The sequence below is a fragment of the Triturus cristatus genome, chromosome 1_2, assembly GCF_964204655.1.
Source record: "Triturus cristatus chromosome 1_2, aTriCri1.1, whole genome shotgun sequence".
Taxonomy (NCBI): domain Eukaryota; kingdom Metazoa; phylum Chordata; class Amphibia; order Caudata; family Salamandridae; genus Triturus; species Triturus cristatus.
In genome coordinates this window covers 253,662,187-253,679,465 of record NC_140580.1, presented here as the reverse complement: position 1 = coordinate 253,679,465, position 17,279 = coordinate 253,662,187, and the positions used below count along the sequence as shown (strand labels likewise).

Sequence of the window (17,279 nt, the reverse complement as noted above, 5' to 3'; positions counted from 1 at the left end):
ACCAGTGGTCATAGGAACTACACTACAGTGTCTTGCAGGCTCTGCGTTCTTGGCGCGGAAAGTCATGTACAGAACTGACAGCGCGCGTGGGCGGCGTCAAAGTACTGCCCGCGACATTATCCCGGCGATCATGACGGACGCGGAGCTGCACGACGCCACTTACCAACGCGCAGGGGTACTGCTGACGAAAACTTTCCGGATCCAGCCTAACGCCTGGTGGTAATTCTAAGGTAAGGAATCTATCACTACTAATGTTTCTTACAGATACATCGTTACCGAAGGTAAGTAACTTGTTCATTTGTGCTACTTAACTTATTTTGTGCAAGGATTTTTATTTATATTGTTGATATCCGCAGGTAGGAGATATACCAATGTTGTGTAATAAATGGACTTATTTCTATAAACACTGAATGGTTCTTTTTCATCTAACCTATACTGCTGATTAAATGTGGTAAAACAAGATGCTTTACACTCCTTCAAAATAAGCCTGAAGGCTGCTCTCCACAGCTACCACTTTGAAGGCCAAAGGTTATCAAAGAATATTAAAATCACCATAAGGGTTGTTTGGATTAGTGCAAGGTGCATCACTCATTTGAGTGTACACCATATACTAAGCCAGCCTCCTACAGAGGCAAAATGCATACTATATGGTACTAGGGTGATGGTCTCATTTTCCTCTTCAGTGACTTTTTCTGCCTCTCGTTTAGCACTTGAATTACCTTTGCTGACAGAGAGGAGGTCAACTGTGCTCCTCTTTAAAGCATTTTAAAGTGACCACGGGCCCTGCCCTTATTTCTGCATTACATCTCTATGCATCATCACCCCATATGAAGTAGACAGCAGGTACTAGCTGGGTGATGCTCAGCACTGGAATGTGCCTCAGATGCTGCTGCAATGCTGAGATCCTTTCTGCAGCTGCTGCAGTGAACTTACTCTTGCCAAAGCTGCTCTTCTTTCACTTGTCCCACTGCTTGATTGAATACAATTGCTCTCAACTCTCTGGAGGGCTGGTTTGCATTTCTCATTGATAGTGTCAGGAGATAAATGTCTTGCCTGTCTTTTGTGTGCCTTGCTAACATGGGCTGACATCTGAAATAAGACTATGCCATTACTCTCACTGCCTGACTCTCCAAACCCTTTCTGTTCTGTGTTTGATCCAAAATATGGCTGCCATTTCACACAAGTCAATGGTTGAAAGGGAGCAGAACCAAAGTCTTTTCATGTATTGCTTTCAAATGTTAGACAGGTAAATCTGACTTGGGACGTTTCTAAAAGAGTTCAAACATCACTTACTTACTGTCTGTTAGGCCTAATGACATGTAGGGCAGCAACGAAAGACTTCCACTTCTGTCTGTCTTCGGCAGGTTTCTGTATGGTTCCTCAGCTGTGGTTCAGGGTCTTTATTTGTATTCCACAGTTCGCCTTCAGTTGTTCTTGGGCCATTCTCTTTGACTTCTAGGATCCAGGGGAGAGCTGTTCTTGTGATGGATTTGTGTTCTCTTCTGATGGTGTGTCCTATCCATCTTCATTCTTTTTCTTAAAATGATGTCCATGCTCTCTTGCTTGCATTTAGTGAGGGATTCCTGGTTGGAGATGGTTTGCAGCAGGCTGAGTTTGGTGATGTCCATAAATTATCTCCACTGGATCCTTTACATCTGCACAGTTAAACAGAATCAAACATATTGTATTGTATTATATAGTGAAACCAGAAGATGGAGTAACACATATGGGTGTATTACATGTTGTTTAATTGGTCTGAAAATGCTGCACAAATTCAGAAATACTGTACACTGAGTCTATAAAACTCACCAAGATGGTGAATTATTGTTAAAAATATTTAACTTTTAATTTTGCATCTATAGCAATTTGTTTTTTTATCTGTTTTTGCCTGGCTATGGAAGTGAATGTAACTATGGATATATGTTTGACAATGTAACTACATTGTCACACTTTGCCTGTGCGCGAAAGTGCTTAGATCTAGATAACCCTTCATAGCCAGATATCTGAAAGAGACACGTTAGTGATAGATTCCTTACCTTCGAATATCCCCAGGCGTCAGACTGCATCCGGAAAAGTTTTTTCGTCAGCAGTACCCCTGCGTGTCGGTAGGTGGCGTCGTGCGGCTCCGCGTCCGTCGCTAGCATCGTAACCACCGTGATGACGTCACGGAGACTACTTAGGCGCCACCCATGCGCGCTGACTTCAGTTCTTTCTTTTTCCGCGCCAGTAAGCGCAGATCCGGTTAGGGCATGTACCTTAGTCACTTTTTTACTATCTTTTTGAGACTTTTTGTCTCCTGTAAGTTTGAGTCTACTCTGGTGCACGTAGGGATGCCTGGTTTTAAGTCTTGTGGGGCCTGCCGTCGCGATATGTCGCTGGCGGAACCCCACAACGTCTTTCTCTACTGCCTTGAGGGAGCGGCGCCGGAAGCTGTTTGAGGTCCAGTACTCGTCCCCGCGCCGTTCGAGGTCCAGGGGCCGCTCCAGGGAACACTAGCAGGGCCACCATCATCGCTCCTTGGGCTCAAAGTCTTCACCCTCGGATTCAGGTTTGAGACGACACAAAAAGAATTCGTAGAAGCGTTGTCGCTCTCTGACGTCCCCCCGGCGGTCCCCAGATGCGGACGAGGGGGCAGGGGTTCTGCCCCTGCGGCTCCTTTGGAGCACAGGAGTCCCGCGGCCTACCCACCTTACCCGGGTCCGTCAGCGACTCCCGCATAGGTGCAAGTATTTCTTGCTACCATGGACCGCCTGTTTAAGCCTCGGGCTTCCACCGGCGCAGCCTCGTGTCCCGTGTCAGAATCCTGGCGGCTCCAGCCCCGGCCCCACAGAATCCTGCGCCGCTGACTCCGGCCATGGTGCCACAAGGTCCCGCGCTACCGGCTCTGGCCCCAGCAGCACCCTCGGCTCCGCCTCTGGCGTCGCAGTAGTTGCCATTTGTTCCGCCCCTGCCCAGGTTCTCGGACAATTTCTGGGATCTGCATTGGGACACAGCGCTGGTTTGGCCCCGTCTGGTGCCGTTCCTCCCCCGGTCATGGCAGAGGCGGAGGACGACTGGGAGGGGTCCGTGGACCCTCTTGCTCTTCAGTGTTACTCCGAGCAGGACTGGGCAGACGAGTTAGAAGAGGCCGGCGTTCTTGATCTTTCCTCTGACCCGGGGTTTGCCTCGCCTCTGCCTACCATGGAGGAGGGAGTTTCGTACACGATGGTGCTCCGTCGGGCCGCTGAGGTCCTCCACCTTGATCTCCCTACAGTGGCCCTAAAGACTAATCCCACTGAGGTGCTCCAGACAGCGTCCAGTTCGTCGGAGCCCCTGCTGCCCTTTAATGACGTCCTCACTGACGATTTACTGGGAACTTGGCTGCGGCTGGAACATCAAGGCATTACCTTGGTGGTTCAACACCTGGCAGGTTCTCTGAACACCAGGGCGGACTAAATCAGCCGCCGGTGGATGATGGATCACGAATGGCATCTGATCTCGGACGTGGCGCAAGGTCTCTTTCAGCAGTGGGGAGAGCCTTGGTTAGATCTATTCGCCACCGAAGAGAACGCACAATGTTATCAGTTCTGTACGTTGGAATTTCCAAGGCGCCACTTGTTAGGCAGCGCTTTTTGTCGCGAGTGTAGTTGCGGTCTATTGTACGCCTTTCCGTCTATACCACTTCTGCCCAGAGTGCTGAAGAAGATTTGGCGCGACTGGGCCCAAGTCATCCTTGTGGCTCCGGATTGGGCACGAAGATACTGGTATCCCGAGCTACTCAGCATGGCGATCGATTCCCCCGATGCGACTGCCTCTTCGGGAGGATCTTCTGTCACAGCAGCAGGGGACGGTCCTCCACCCGAACCTGTCCAGTCTCCACCTCCATGTGTGGAGATTGAGCGAAGACAGTTGACAGCCTTCAATCGTCCTCCCGAAGTCTGTAATGTCATTCTGGCAGCCAGACGTCCCTCCACTAAAACGGTATATGCCTGCAGGTGGAACAAATTTGTGGCATGGTGCACAGCAAAGGCTATGGATACCCTCTCTGCCCCTCTTTCTGAGGTCCTTCTGTTCCTTCTTTCTTTGGCCCAGCAGGGCACTATCAAATGTTAACTTTCGTCCATCTACGCCTTCCTACGGCTTCCAGGTCAGTCTTCTCTGTTCAAATCCCCGGTTGTTAACTGTTTCTTGAATGGCATTACGCACATATTTCCTCCCGTGCCGTTCATAATGCCTCAATGGGACTTAAACCTTGTTTTGACATATCTGGTGTGCGCTCCCTTCGAGCCCCTTCATACCTGTCCTTTGCGTCTTCTCGCTCTTGAGACGGCTTTCCTTGTAGCTATCACCACTGCCAGAAGAGTGAGTGAGCTCCAGGCTCTTTCTTCTAAGCCTCCTTTCCTTTCTGTTTATCCGGACAAGGTGGTTTTGAGGACCTGTCCTTCTTTCTTGCCAAAGGTTGTCACGCCCTTCCACATCAGGCAGTCCATCACTTTGCCCACCTTCTTTCCGCCTCCACATCCTTCAAAAGAGGAGGAGCGGCTCCACCGTCTGGACCCAAAATGTGCGCTCTCGTTCTATCTGAAGCACACACAACCGTTCCGGGTGGATGACCAAATTTTTGTTGGCTACATGGGCGCCATAAAAGGTCGGGCTGTGCACAAGCGAACCATCTCTCGGTGGGTTGTCCTGTGCATAAAAGCATGTTACTCGTTGACCAAGAAGGAGCCTCCAGTGGGGATGCGTGCCCATTCTACCAGGGCAACAGCAGCCACTACTGCCTTGGGACTCTGCGTTCCCTTGCAGGAGATTTGTCAGGCAGCTACGTGGGCTTCGCTGCACATGTTTACCCAGCATTACTGCCTTGACAGTCCGGAGAGACGGCTTCTTTCGCCGTTCTGTTCTCTGTGACTTTCAGGTGTAATCTTTTTCGCAGACCCACCACCGGGGTTGGTATTGCTGGGGTACCTATTCTAAGGTAAAGAATCTATCACTAACGTGTCTCTTTCAGATGCACAAGTTACTACTTGTGTAACGATATATCTGTAAGAGACATTAGTTAGTGATAGATTCCTTACCTCCCCACCCATCCTCCCCGTTCTGCAAACTGATTTCTAGGGTTAAGGTCATCCCCTTCAGTGCCCTAGTTTCATGGCACCAGTGGTCAGCTTCTTGCATGGCTTTGCGTTCCTGGTGCGGACAGTCGTGTACAGAACTGACGTCAGCGCGCATGAGTGGCGCCTAGGTAGTCTCCGCGACGTCATCTCAGCGCTTACGATGCCAGCGAAGGGCGCGGAGCCGCACGATGCCACCTACCGACGCGCAGGGGTACTGCTGACGAAAAAACTTTTCCGGATCCAGTCTGACGCCTGGAGATATTCTAAGATAAGGAATCTACCACTAACTAATGTGTCTTATAGATATATCGTTACACAAGTAATAACTTGTGCGATTGTGTCAATTTAATTTTGTCAGCATGTGATGAAAACTCAAAAGGAGTGATAAACCAAATGCCCTTTTTCATTATTCTTTATAGGGACAGGGTGGCCTGTGTCTGGCAGACTGTCCGTGACCATCTCTACCGGATTTGTGTCCATTCTACAGAGTTTTGCTTCTTAGTGGATCGTGCTGTTGTTGGGCTACTGCGACTGGCAATCCGCTTACTTCGGCGAGAGGAGATTAGTTCACAGGTAAACTGTTGAATGTTGCTATTAATTGTTGTTTTGCATATTAGGAATCCGATGCTTCAGACAAGGTTCCTTACTAACACCAAGCCAGTTAAGTTGCCGAAATCTTGTTACCTGTGTAAAAGTCTAAGTCCCGCTCCCTCGATGTAATAACTGCGATGTAATGTACCGCGATGTAAATCATTGCGTTGTAATGTCACATATTCTGCGAAAACAGCTTTCTCAGTGGACATCTACTACTGTTTCCATGCATCTACCCATGAAAGACAAGGTACAGCATAAAACATTGTCCTCAAGAGTGAGGAATAACCGGTGAACATAAAAGGAATGTCAAAAAACAGTAAAACAACAGCAGTAACATGATTGTCTTCACAAATCGTAATGTACATTTCAACATTAAGATAAATTAAATGATTCTCAACCCTAGTTGAAGAGAGGGTTTGTGCGTCCTTGCATTGAGGTACGTAGGGTGGGGCTAAACCTCGCCTCTGTGTCTTTAATGGAATTGAAACTTTCCTTTACGATAGCTAGGACATTTTACATTCTTTGTCAGGACCCAGAGTGAGGATTAAGCTAGATCTGAAAGAGACAATCTGAAAGAGACCATTAGTTATAGATTCCTTACCTTAGAATAACCCGCAGGCGTCAGACTGGATTCTGAGAAATATTTTCTTAGCAGTACCCCTGCGTGTCAGTAGGTGGCATCGGTCGACTCCACGTTCGTCGTCGTTGTCCCCGGGATGATGTTGCATGTCTACTTAGATGCTGCACCTGCGTGCTGACGTCCGTTTTTTCTTTTTCCGCGCCAGCCAGCGCAGATCTGGAGAGAGCGTACCCCTTAGTCGCTTTTTGACTAACCTTTTTTGACTTTTTGTCAATGTCTCTTGAGTCATCCGACTCCTGGTGCACGAGGGATGTCCAGCCGTCTGACCAGTTTCAAGCCTTGTGACTCCTGTCACAAGTTGGTGTCGGTCACCAACCCGCACCTCATGTGTCTTTGGTGCCTCGAGCGCGACCACGCCCAAAGTCGTGCTCAGACTGCCGGGCCCTGAACCCGAAGTCTTAGCAGGAGCAGTCAGCTCCGTGCCGCTCGAGGTCCCGGTGGAGGGCAAGGTTGCCGGGACCAGGCGCGGTGCCATCACCACTCGTCATTGAAGTTTTAGGACTCTTCGGGTAAGTCGAAGCACAAGAAGAAGGCAAAGAAGCATCGTCGCTCTTCGCCTTCTCCCCACCTTACGCGACGCAGGACCCGGCGCAATGTCTCTCTCCGGCTTCGCGCTTCCCTCCCTTTCCTGGAGCCGGAGTGTCCCCTGCCCAGTTTCATCAATTTTATGATGCGTACTATACCATCTTTGGGCAGCCAGACTCCGCAGGCGTGCCTTCTGGCCCCACAGACTCGGCTGGGGGCCCTGAGCAATTCAATGGCGGCTCCGGTGCTGCAGGGCCCCCATGGATCCAGTCCTGGATCCAGATCGGTGCCAGTCGACCTCACGGTGCCTTCCCTGGCGCCAATTCCGGTGACGACACCCGACGACAGTTGTGCCCCCAACCGGCGTCGATCCCAGCCTCACCCTCGATGTGGTCACGGCACTGGAGCAACATCGATCGGCGTCGGTACCGGTGCCGGAGGGTTCTTTTGACCTACTCTTTATTCCTGGTGTTCCCTACCGCCCTGAGTGGCAGCCAGAGGAGGATGAGGAGGACTGGGAGGGGTCTATTGACCCTCTAGCAGATCAACTCGAAGAACCGGACTGGAGAGAGGAGTTGGGTGATGCCAGTGGTCTGTATACCTCCCTAGACCTTGTTATGCTTTATCCCCCCACCGTGGCTATGGAGGAGGGCGCTTCCTATGCTTTGGTATTGCTTAGGGTGGTTGAGGCCTTGGGCCTCGAGCTTCCTACGGAGGCTCTGAAGACTAACCTCCTGACTGAGGTGCTTCAGTGGGCAGCAGCCTTTTTGGAGCCACTGCTGCCTTTTAATGAAGCCCTCACCAACATCCTGTTGGGCACTTGATCCAAGCCCAGCACAGGTGCTCATGTGGACACGATGATTGCCCGACATCACTGTCCGGGCGACCCACTTTTCCTCTCCCAACACCCTACCCCTGAAAGCTTGGTGGTCCAAGCCTCATCCTCAAAAGGCGCATTCCCTACCAATCCCCCAGATAGGGAATCCAAGAAACTGGACCATCTTGGGAAGAAGATGTTTTCTATTGCCAGCTTAGTACTGCGGTCTGTGAACACTGCATGTCTCTTGGGCCATCATACACACATGGTGTGGGATATGGCCGTGCAAGTGCTGTCACAATACCCTGAGGAGTACTGAGCCGTGCTCCACCGCGCTGTTGCTGAGGGTCGAGACGCAGAAAAGTTCACCATCCGGTGTGGGCTGGATACCGCCGACTCGCTGGGTAGAACAGTTTCCACTTCGGTAGCCCTAAGGCACTATGCCTGGCTGAGAACCTCTGGCTTCTCTAAGGATGTCTAATGCACCCTTTTGGACATGCCCTTTGATGGCAGTCGCTTGTTTGGTGACATGGTGTGAGAAAATGGCTCTGTATATACTGTTCCTTAATAGATACAGGGTGTACAGAGTCCAAAGTCCCCCAGGGTTTGACATAGGCGAAAGTTTGATATAACCTTACTCTCTAAAGTGGTAGCTTGGTCGAGCAGTAAGGCAGTATCAGAGGACAGTGTAAAGCATTTGTTGTACACACTCAGTCAGCAAAGGGTCTCACACACTCAATAACTGAACTCTAGGCCAATGGTTTATATATAAAAAATATATGCTTGTTTTATTTTAGAACCAACACTTGGATTTAAAATATACATTCTCAGAATGAGATGTTTCATATAAATAATTTTGCAATATGCAATTGACTTTTGTAAACAGTTACAAGTGGTTGCAATAGGCAACTCTATTTTAAACACAACAATGCATTGAGCTCAATGGAAAATTCAAGTTATTTGCAACAGATTACTTTTTAGATTACTTTTGGAATTCCAGGACTGGATCCTAGATTCAGTCCTGGGTCAGTACTCCGAATCAAGTGATGAAAGTCGACTTAATTACTGTAATGATTTTTAAACAATATTTAGCTATTTTAAAAGTTGACACTTAAAAAATATTTCAAAGAAAACAGTCAATGATTCCCTATGGAAGAAAATTCAAGTTGCAGGTACAGTATGTTCTCGTTACTTTTGTAATCCAGTACTGGGTGCCTAGACTCAGTACTGGGACCTTTATCCAAAACGGGTAAGTAATTACGTTTTCAAATATTATACGATTTTTGAAGAATATTTAAGGATTGCAGAAATTGACACTTAGAAGAAATTTCACAGAAAAACAGTCAATGATTTCCTATGGAAGAAAATTGGATTACGGGTAAGTACAGATGTAAGTATTTTTCAGAGTGAGTGCTGGGCACCAAGAACCAGCACTGGGAGCTCACCTAAGAGCAGGTGAGTAATTTCGTTTTCGTTACTCGGCTGATTTTTGGTGAATATTTTAAGATTTGAAAAGTCCACACTTAGAAGAAATTTCAGGAAAAAGCCAGTCAATGTTACCCTATGAGGAAAATAGTGTTATCGGTTTAAGGGTAAGTACTCGACTGGCAGAGTTGAGGTTCTGGGCATAGACTCAGGGGTCCCCCAGGGTCCGGTAGGTACAGTTGGTTCACCCTCAGCGACTCTAGGGCGGCCGGGTGCAGAGAGAGTTAGGCCCAATGTTATCCAATGAGGGATAGGGGGGCCTTGGTTGGGGGCTGCTGACTGGCAAGCCACGCGCCTGTGGGAGCTGGGCGCCTGGTCCCTTACCCAGGGCAAGTGGGGAAGTAGGTAGGTGTAGAGTTTTCACTGCCAGGGCCACTCGGGCGGCTGGGTGCAGGGTGCTTTTGAGCCTTCGGGCGTTCAATTGATTTCAATGGGAAATCTCCGGTATAGAAAAAGACTGCAAGCTCGGGGACGAGGATTCTTCAGGTGCCACCACCACTTCGAGAGGTAAGTTGGGTAGTTGGAGGATAGGTAGGTACCCCGGGATTGGGCACAGGGGGCCACGGGGCGCCGCGTGCAGGGGTGCCTTTTGGTGTCGGGAAATCTTAACCTCTGTTGATCGCGGTAGGGGGGGGGGCACCTTGTTCTGAGGCTGCAGGCTTCTTCAGGAGTGTCGAGGGAGGTCCTTGGGTGCCGGACTCGGGGTCACAGTCACCGTGGGGTCGTCCTCGTGGTCTTTGTTCACTCCGGCACTGGCCAGGCTTGGCTGGTGCAGAGTGTGCTGGGTTCGCGGTTCCGGGCTGCTGCCAGGGATTAGAGGTAGGTTTTGAGTAGAGCCTCTACTCATGGGAGTCCCAGGGGCTTAGAGCCAAAAGGTAGACAGGTCTTCCGAGGTTTGTGAGGTTGCTGGCCACAAGAGATGCCGGGTTGGAGCAGGAGCAGGTTCGAGGGTCGACAGGTCGGTAGGGCTGGGGCCAAAGCAGTTGGTGTCTTCCTCTTTTTAGCAGATGCAGGGCAGGTCTTCTTTCTTCTTGCTCTTCTTTGTAGTTTTGAATCTGAAATCTGGGGAAGGAAGGTTCAGGGTGCCCCTAAATACTTGATTTAGGGGCGTTACACATAGGTGAAGGGCAGGGACCAATGGGTCCCTGTCCTGGGGTGGGTACACTCCCTATCCAGCCTCTCTCCTGTGGGAGGGGGCAGTAGCCTAGTCCTGATAGGGTAGGGCTCCCCATCTTCAAGATGGCAAGAGCCCGGAGATGTGCTTCACCTCGCCTCCCCCACCTGAGGGGTGGGGTTGGCAGGCTGGCACATCCCCTGTCCTTATTTGGGGTTTCCGGCCAAAGCTTCCCGCCAGAGTGGGGGGTTGCAGTGGCCTGGGGAAGCTCACAGAGGCGGCATGCCTTTGAAGCTTCTCCCTGCCCATCCTGGGGGAGGAGATTTAGCACCTCGCCCAGGATGTGCGCTGTTGCAGGCCCAGGAGAGCAGGGGCTCTCCTACCCAGGGGTCCAGCAACATGTCTGCTGGGTGGCAGCCTAGGCAGCCTCAGAGCAGACGTGGATTGTAGGTTAGGTTTAAGGGGGTACCTCTAAGATGCCCTCTGGGGTGCTTGGTACATTAAATCCCACACTGGCATCCGTGTGTGTTTAATGTGCTGAGAAGTTTGATACCAAACTTCTCAGTCTTTAGTGTTGCCATTATGGTGCTGTGGAGCTCGTGTTTGACGAGCTCTCAGCACCATGTACTCTTAAATGGCAGCACTGCACTTACAGTGCTCAGGAATGGACCTGGGCACTGTAGGGGCACAGGGCTCCTGCGCCCACACCATTGGCATAAGGCACCCAGCTAGAGGGATGGCTGATGTATGCCATGGCAGTGTAGGTGATGGGCATGGCACACAGGGATGTGTGTCATGTCGACTTTGTTTTTGTCTTGCACCCAAACACTCAGCCTGCAAAGGCAGTGTGTGTGTAAGGGTACAGGGCCTCTAAGGGTGGCACAAGGAGTGCTGCAGCCCTTAGAGGCCTTCCCTGGTCACAAGGCCCTGGGTACCTAGGGTACCATTTACCAGGGGCTGACATGTGGCCAGGGTTTGCCAATTTGGGTTTGGTTTGTTTTAGGGAAGGAACAGAGGCCCTGGGCACCTGATTGGCAGGAGTCCAGGGCACACTCAGTCAAAGTACATTCAGCAAAAAGTGGGGGCATACCATGCAAGAAAGATGGCACTTTCTCACACATGGCGTTAAATGCGCTCAAGCGTTTCAATTACTCTAGAGCTACGACCAGATCCTTGGGCCTCGCAGCCAATTCTCACTCCATGGAGGCTGCCTTTCGCCCGTTTTGTGGATACGGAAGGGGTGCCCCACCACGTTCCACACAGGGCCGCGCAAGCTACCAAGCCTCTGCTTGGCCAGTGACGTGGGACCCAGCGCTGTGGGTCTGGGGACCAGTGCACCAATGCCCCCTCTGCAGCAGCCTCCAAACCTTTCTAGTCCGACCTTTCAGGGCCAGCAGTTGCCAGTGGGTTGCAGGATCCGCCATCACCTCCCCCACTGGCACGACATCACATTGGTGGGTTTTGCTGATAGTTTGAAGGGGCTACTCCCTCCCCTTCGAGACTACCCCTCCCTCCATGCCACCTACACTCCACTGTATGTTGGAGGATCATTTGCAGTGGTGGCTCACAAACCAGGATTGGGTCAGCAGCAGATCCCTTCCCCAACCAGAGTTCACAGTAGTAACGGTTGCGTCACTTCTGGGATGGAGCAGCCACCTGCGGGAGGTGGAGATCAGAGGCTTCTGGTCTCCGGCCGAGTCCGGGCTCCACATCAGTCTTCTGGAGCTCCTGGTGATTCATCTTGCACTGAAGGCATTCTTTCCATCTCTCAAAGGAAGAGTAGTGCAGGTGTTCACGGACAACACCACCACCATGTGGTACTGCAGCAAACAGAGCTGGGTGGGGTCGTGAACCCTATGTCAAGAGGCTCTTCGCCTTTGTGCATGTATCAGGGCATATCCCGGGTGGTTCAACACCTAGCAGGTTTTCCCTGAACGCCAGGGCGGACGAACTCGGCCGCCTGTGCATGATGGATCACAAATGGCATCTTCACTCGGAGGTGGTGCAAGGTCTCTCAGCAGTGAGGATAACCTTGGTTAAATCTATTCGCCACCGAAGAGAACATGCAAGGTCAGCAGTTCTTCGCGTTTTTGCAAGGCGGCACTCGCTCCGCGAAGCCTTTCGCCGCGAGTGGAATTGCGGCCTCCTGTACGCCTTTCCGCCTGTACCACTTCTACCCAGAGTGCTGAAGAAGATCAAGCGCGACCAGGCCTAAGTAATTTGTGTGGCTCTGGACTAGGCACGAAGAATCCGGTACTCGAGCTCTTGAGCATGGCCATCGATCCTCCAAACAGACTGCCTCTTCGGGAGGATCTTCTGTTGCAGCAGCAGGGGACGATCCCTCACCCAAACCTGTCCAGTCTCCACCTCCTAGCGTGGAGATTGAGCTGCGACAGTTGACAGCTTTCCCGAAGTCTGTAATGTCATCTTGGCAGCCAGGCGTCCCTCCACTAAAACGGTATACGCCTCTAGATGGAACAAATTTGTTGCATGGTGCCCAGCAAAGGCTGTGGATCCCCTTTCAGCCCCTCTTTCAGAGGTTCTCCTCTTATTTCTTTCTTTGGCCCAGCAGGGCTCTGCTCTGGGCACTCTTAAAGGCTATCTTTCGGCCTTTCTTTGCCTACCTGATCAGCCTTCTCTTTTCAAGTCCCCTATTGTGAATAGATTTCTGAAGGGCATTACTTCTTACTTTCCTCCTTCTCCTTTCATAATGCCCCAGTGAGACTTGAATCTTGTCCGCACTTATCTTGTGTGTGCTCCCTTTGAGCCACTACATAATTGTCCTCTTCGTCTCCTTACTTTGAAGACTGCTTTCTGCCTTGCCATCACTACTGCTCGCAGGGTAGGTGAGCTTCAAGCCTTATCTTCCAGACCTCCCTTTTTTGCTGTCCATCCGGACAAAGTAGTCCAACGTACTAGGTCCCCTTTTCTGCCCAAAGTGCTTACCTCTTCATCGTCCTCCTCCTCCTCCTCCTCCTCCTCCTCCTCCTCCTCCCCCTCCCCCTCCCCCTCCCACTCCTCAGTGACCTGGATGTCGGTCTGTGTTCTGGGAGGTGTTCTCCCGTTGTTTCCTGTGCCTTGTAACGAGTAGCCCCGGTTGTGTGTTCTGTGTGTTTGGTGTGCCTTTAGGGTCCTTTCGTTGTCCCTTTGGTGCTGTTGGCTGCTAGTCCGGCCCTTTTTTGACTTGTGATTTTGGCTGTTGGTAAGCCCGGTAGGCCCTGAGATTAGGCCTTCTGTGTCTTCTTTATTGGCTGATTGGTAAGCCGTCTGCGGGTTCCTCTGCAGGTCTTTCTGTTTGTCCTCTACTGCAGAAATGTTTTCCTAAGAGGTGTTCCCATGTTTCTTGGGACGTAACCTACCCTATGTGGGGTACTTGTAGCTATTACATAGTCTGTCTTGTGCTGGGAAGGTGTGGTCGCCCCTTTCGGGCTCCTTGCTCTCTTTGGCATCACGGTATGTCGCAGGTGCGATCTTCTTGACGATTGTCTTGGAGCAGCTTGCGCTCGGTCTGTCCTTCTCCTTGTCGCTACATCGCTAGGCCGGTCTGGCCTGCTGTCTGCGGCATCGTGTTGTGGCAATTCCGCACTTCTGTGCTGTGTTTCGGCTTGTTCCTCTGTATGGTGCTCCAGAGGGTTTGGCTTTCCTTGGCTTCTGTGTTCTGGTGGCCGGCGCGGGTCCGTCCTCCGTCTCTTTCTTTTCTGCCGGGCTTTTCCCCCTTTGGACATTACCAAACCAGGAGCACTTGCGTGCTAGTCGAACGCGAAGAAAGCGAGTACGCTTGTGTGTCGATGCCGAAACACATGTCTAAACCGGTTTTTCCGCAAGCATCTACACACAAGCGTACTCGCTTTCTTCGCGTTCGACTAGCACGCAGGTGCTCCTGGTTTGGTACTCACCATAGTATTAGTTGATGTCCTTCATTGGATTTGCTCACCCCTACAGTCGGTCGGAAGTACAACCGGCAGAGAGAATTTCTCCTTCCAGGCCATCTGTCCAATAGCCCTGAAGAAGTCGTGGGTTCACACCCTGACGAAACACGTGTTGGCTGGGCATCTGATCTCCAATTAAACCACAAAGAAAGAAAACGCCAATCCGACTACTGTGATAGTTGTGTTTACTTGTTACTTGCAGTAATCATACTGTTGACACAGATTACGTGTGCACAGGCCACCTGTATCATAGTAACTTATTCTAGCATGCCCATTCAGTAACTCGACAATCTCTATTAATGCAGACCCCAACCCCTCCTTTTTCAAGTTCATGTACTATCTCCAGACCTTACTTTCATAAGTACCCCTTTAATCACGACATAGCTCGTCCTGTCACATCCAACCTGTGATCGATATGTATCCTCTATTGACCATATGCTCCCTCACTTATGATACCACCATATCTAATTTGACTAGCGTTCTTCCCGCATGTATGCCGTTTCTTACCTTCTAGTTGAATCGTTATTATGTCTACGACTCCCACGCCGGCGTCCTCAGGTATGAAGTCGGCACCTCTCCTAACGCGCCCTTTTGAACTCTAAACTTCCTCACGTGACCTATCAAACAAGACTACTATTTTGGGTTATGCTAGGCGCCATCTTAGAAGGGTCAGTAATTCCCTAATATTCCATATACTCCGGGGGAAATGGTCGTATTTATAGGTCCTTCTTAATCCGGAATATTGCACGTACATTCTATCTGTTCTCCAATCAATATATATATATATTAATCAAACTTATAAGTCCACTCGGGAAAGCGGTCCTGTTAAAAAGTGCATAAGCGCAGACACGGCCCTACGTTCTTCATCTGGTCAGCGTGTCCTAACTTGCATCACTTGTTCCTCTCTTATTAATTAGAGTATCCACTGCATTTGCATACTGGTAGTATAAACGCCATCTATTGCCTACATGATAACATTACTCCCATTCATTAGCAGGAGATCTAAGTATCTTAGCCTATTAGATCATTTATCCATCCATATTTCCAGGAGAAGGTGAAAGTTCTATGTGTTTGTGGGAACTCACTTAACATATAGTTCAAAATGTGCATCTAGTGTATATTAGCTCTCCCCTATATAGTTTCCGGTTATTAATAAGATCTCAACAATTTTTCACACTACATAATCTTAATAATGTATCCACAGTTTGTATCACTTCTAGTATCAGTTCTGTATTCAGATCCATGAATTTGTCAGCGCTTTTAGTAATATTATAAAACGACCTTATTATACAGAAAAATTATCCCATGCTAATATCATATCATTAAACAGTAGTGCCAATAAAACATCGTGTATATCGGTGACTTTCATTTATGCTATGAATATAAATCATTGTGGGTTATCCCGTTAATCGTCAACATTCCCCTACATTCTGCTCATCACTTATTTGTCCCCAGCGAGTATCCCCACAGTATACTTTTTTCTGTTTCTATAATGCCCAAACATCGCAAATTGTCTTCAATAGTTCATATATTTACATATTGGTATATCAATCACATATGTCCCATGACATTCGAACAATGAGGAGTGTGGTTGAAGGTGCACACCGTATTAATCTAATGCTAGCTAATCTTGTGCTGACTAAGATAATGGGCGCTACGGTACTATATCCGCTGTCAATACGGATAACTGGTAAAGAGGAACAAAAGATATAGCAGGAAAACCTGCTAGGTACTGTAGGAGAGTAGGGTCTGCTTTCTATGTTCACCCCCACTTTTTGCTTTTGCTTTACTGGTTTTCGACTTAGATGTGGCTGTGGGCCTGCTAATCAGACCCACAGCCCTGCTGTTCTCTCTCTAAATTGATACTATGTACTTTAGGTGCATAACCCATTTGGATAGGATCACCTTATTGGCCCCTGTACAGTGTACCCTAGGTACCCAGGGCATAGGTGTACCCTAGGCCTACCAGGGGCTGCAGCATGTATTATGCCACCCCTGGCCTGGCCTTCCATTTTGACACAACTGGCTGATCACTCAGCTGGGGCAAGGTCGTGTAATCACCCCTTGCTTGGGTGTAGTATTCCTATACCTAACTTACATATAGACACTTGTGTACCAATCAGCCACTCTTATGGCAGGCCTTAACAATCCTGAAGGCAGAGTGCTTGGTAACATGTGAGATGGTGCTCTAGCATGAGCTGAGCCTGTCTGCAGCTTTCGGAACCATGTCCTTATAGCTGTTCTATGATATAGCCTACCATATACTCTTAGAGTGCCTTATAATCTTAGACGGTTATGGTAACTATGGTTTGGCTTTATCGAAACATGTTGTGTAAGGTGTCTAACACTGTGGAATAATACCCCCATACCATTTCTGGACATGAGGATATTATTCCCCCCTTCTAGAGGGAAAGACATGTTAAAATCATACTTTACTGTTAGGCTCTGACCAAAAGCCTCAGCATCACAAAATGGATGCTGCTGCCACGACACAAGTCTGACCTCCTGCTGCTGGGAGTGATCCCAGCCAGGGAGGCCTGGACAATAGGTTTCCTGCTTGGGGAGGTGCTAGCACCTCCCCAGACAGCCTTTAGTGTATTGGGGCAGGGTGGGCTGAAAGGAATGAGACATGCCTGGGGCACACAAGGTGTTCCTTGCATAGTCCAGTTCAAAACCGGCGCTGGGGCACTCCAGCCCCAGCTCTGGCGCGAAACTGGACAAAGGGAAGTGGGTGTAACCACCCCCTCCCAGGTCCCACCCATAAGGCGTGACCTAGCAGGTATCCCAGCCCCCCAGATTAGTATAAGAGTGGGAGTTGGGCCCCAGGACTTTAGATTATCCTGAACCTGCAACTTGAACAGAAACTCTGGACCTTCGACATTCGACGAAAGAAGAAGACTGAAGAATCTCCCTTGTGGCCAAGGAGTGGCTACCCTGTGCAAACAGGCACCATCAAGAGACTACCCTTTGCTTTGCTAAAGTTCTACGAGGGACCGACTGCAGAGCCCGACCAGAGTCTTGACTTCCAGACTTCTCCGACCCTGATCCACATCCACAGCAGAGCTGAGATCCGTGGAGG

General features: G+C 49.8%; 1 protein-coding gene across 5 annotated transcripts in view; it reads left to right on the top strand.

The window, feature by feature from the left end:
* Window positions 1-17,279, top strand: part of GBF1 (golgi brefeldin A resistant guanine nucleotide exchange factor 1) — a 2,300,480-nt gene that overhangs the window by 1,754,584 nt on the left and 528,617 nt on the right. For all 5 annotated transcript variants that reach the window (XM_085603553.1, XM_085603551.1, XM_085603552.1 and 2 more), the window contains one exon: window positions 5,516-5,669. In XM_085603553.1, coding sequence (XP_085459679.1) covers window positions 5,516-5,669 — 154 coding nt within the window. The remainder of the gene's footprint in view (window positions 1-5,515; window positions 5,670-17,279) is intronic.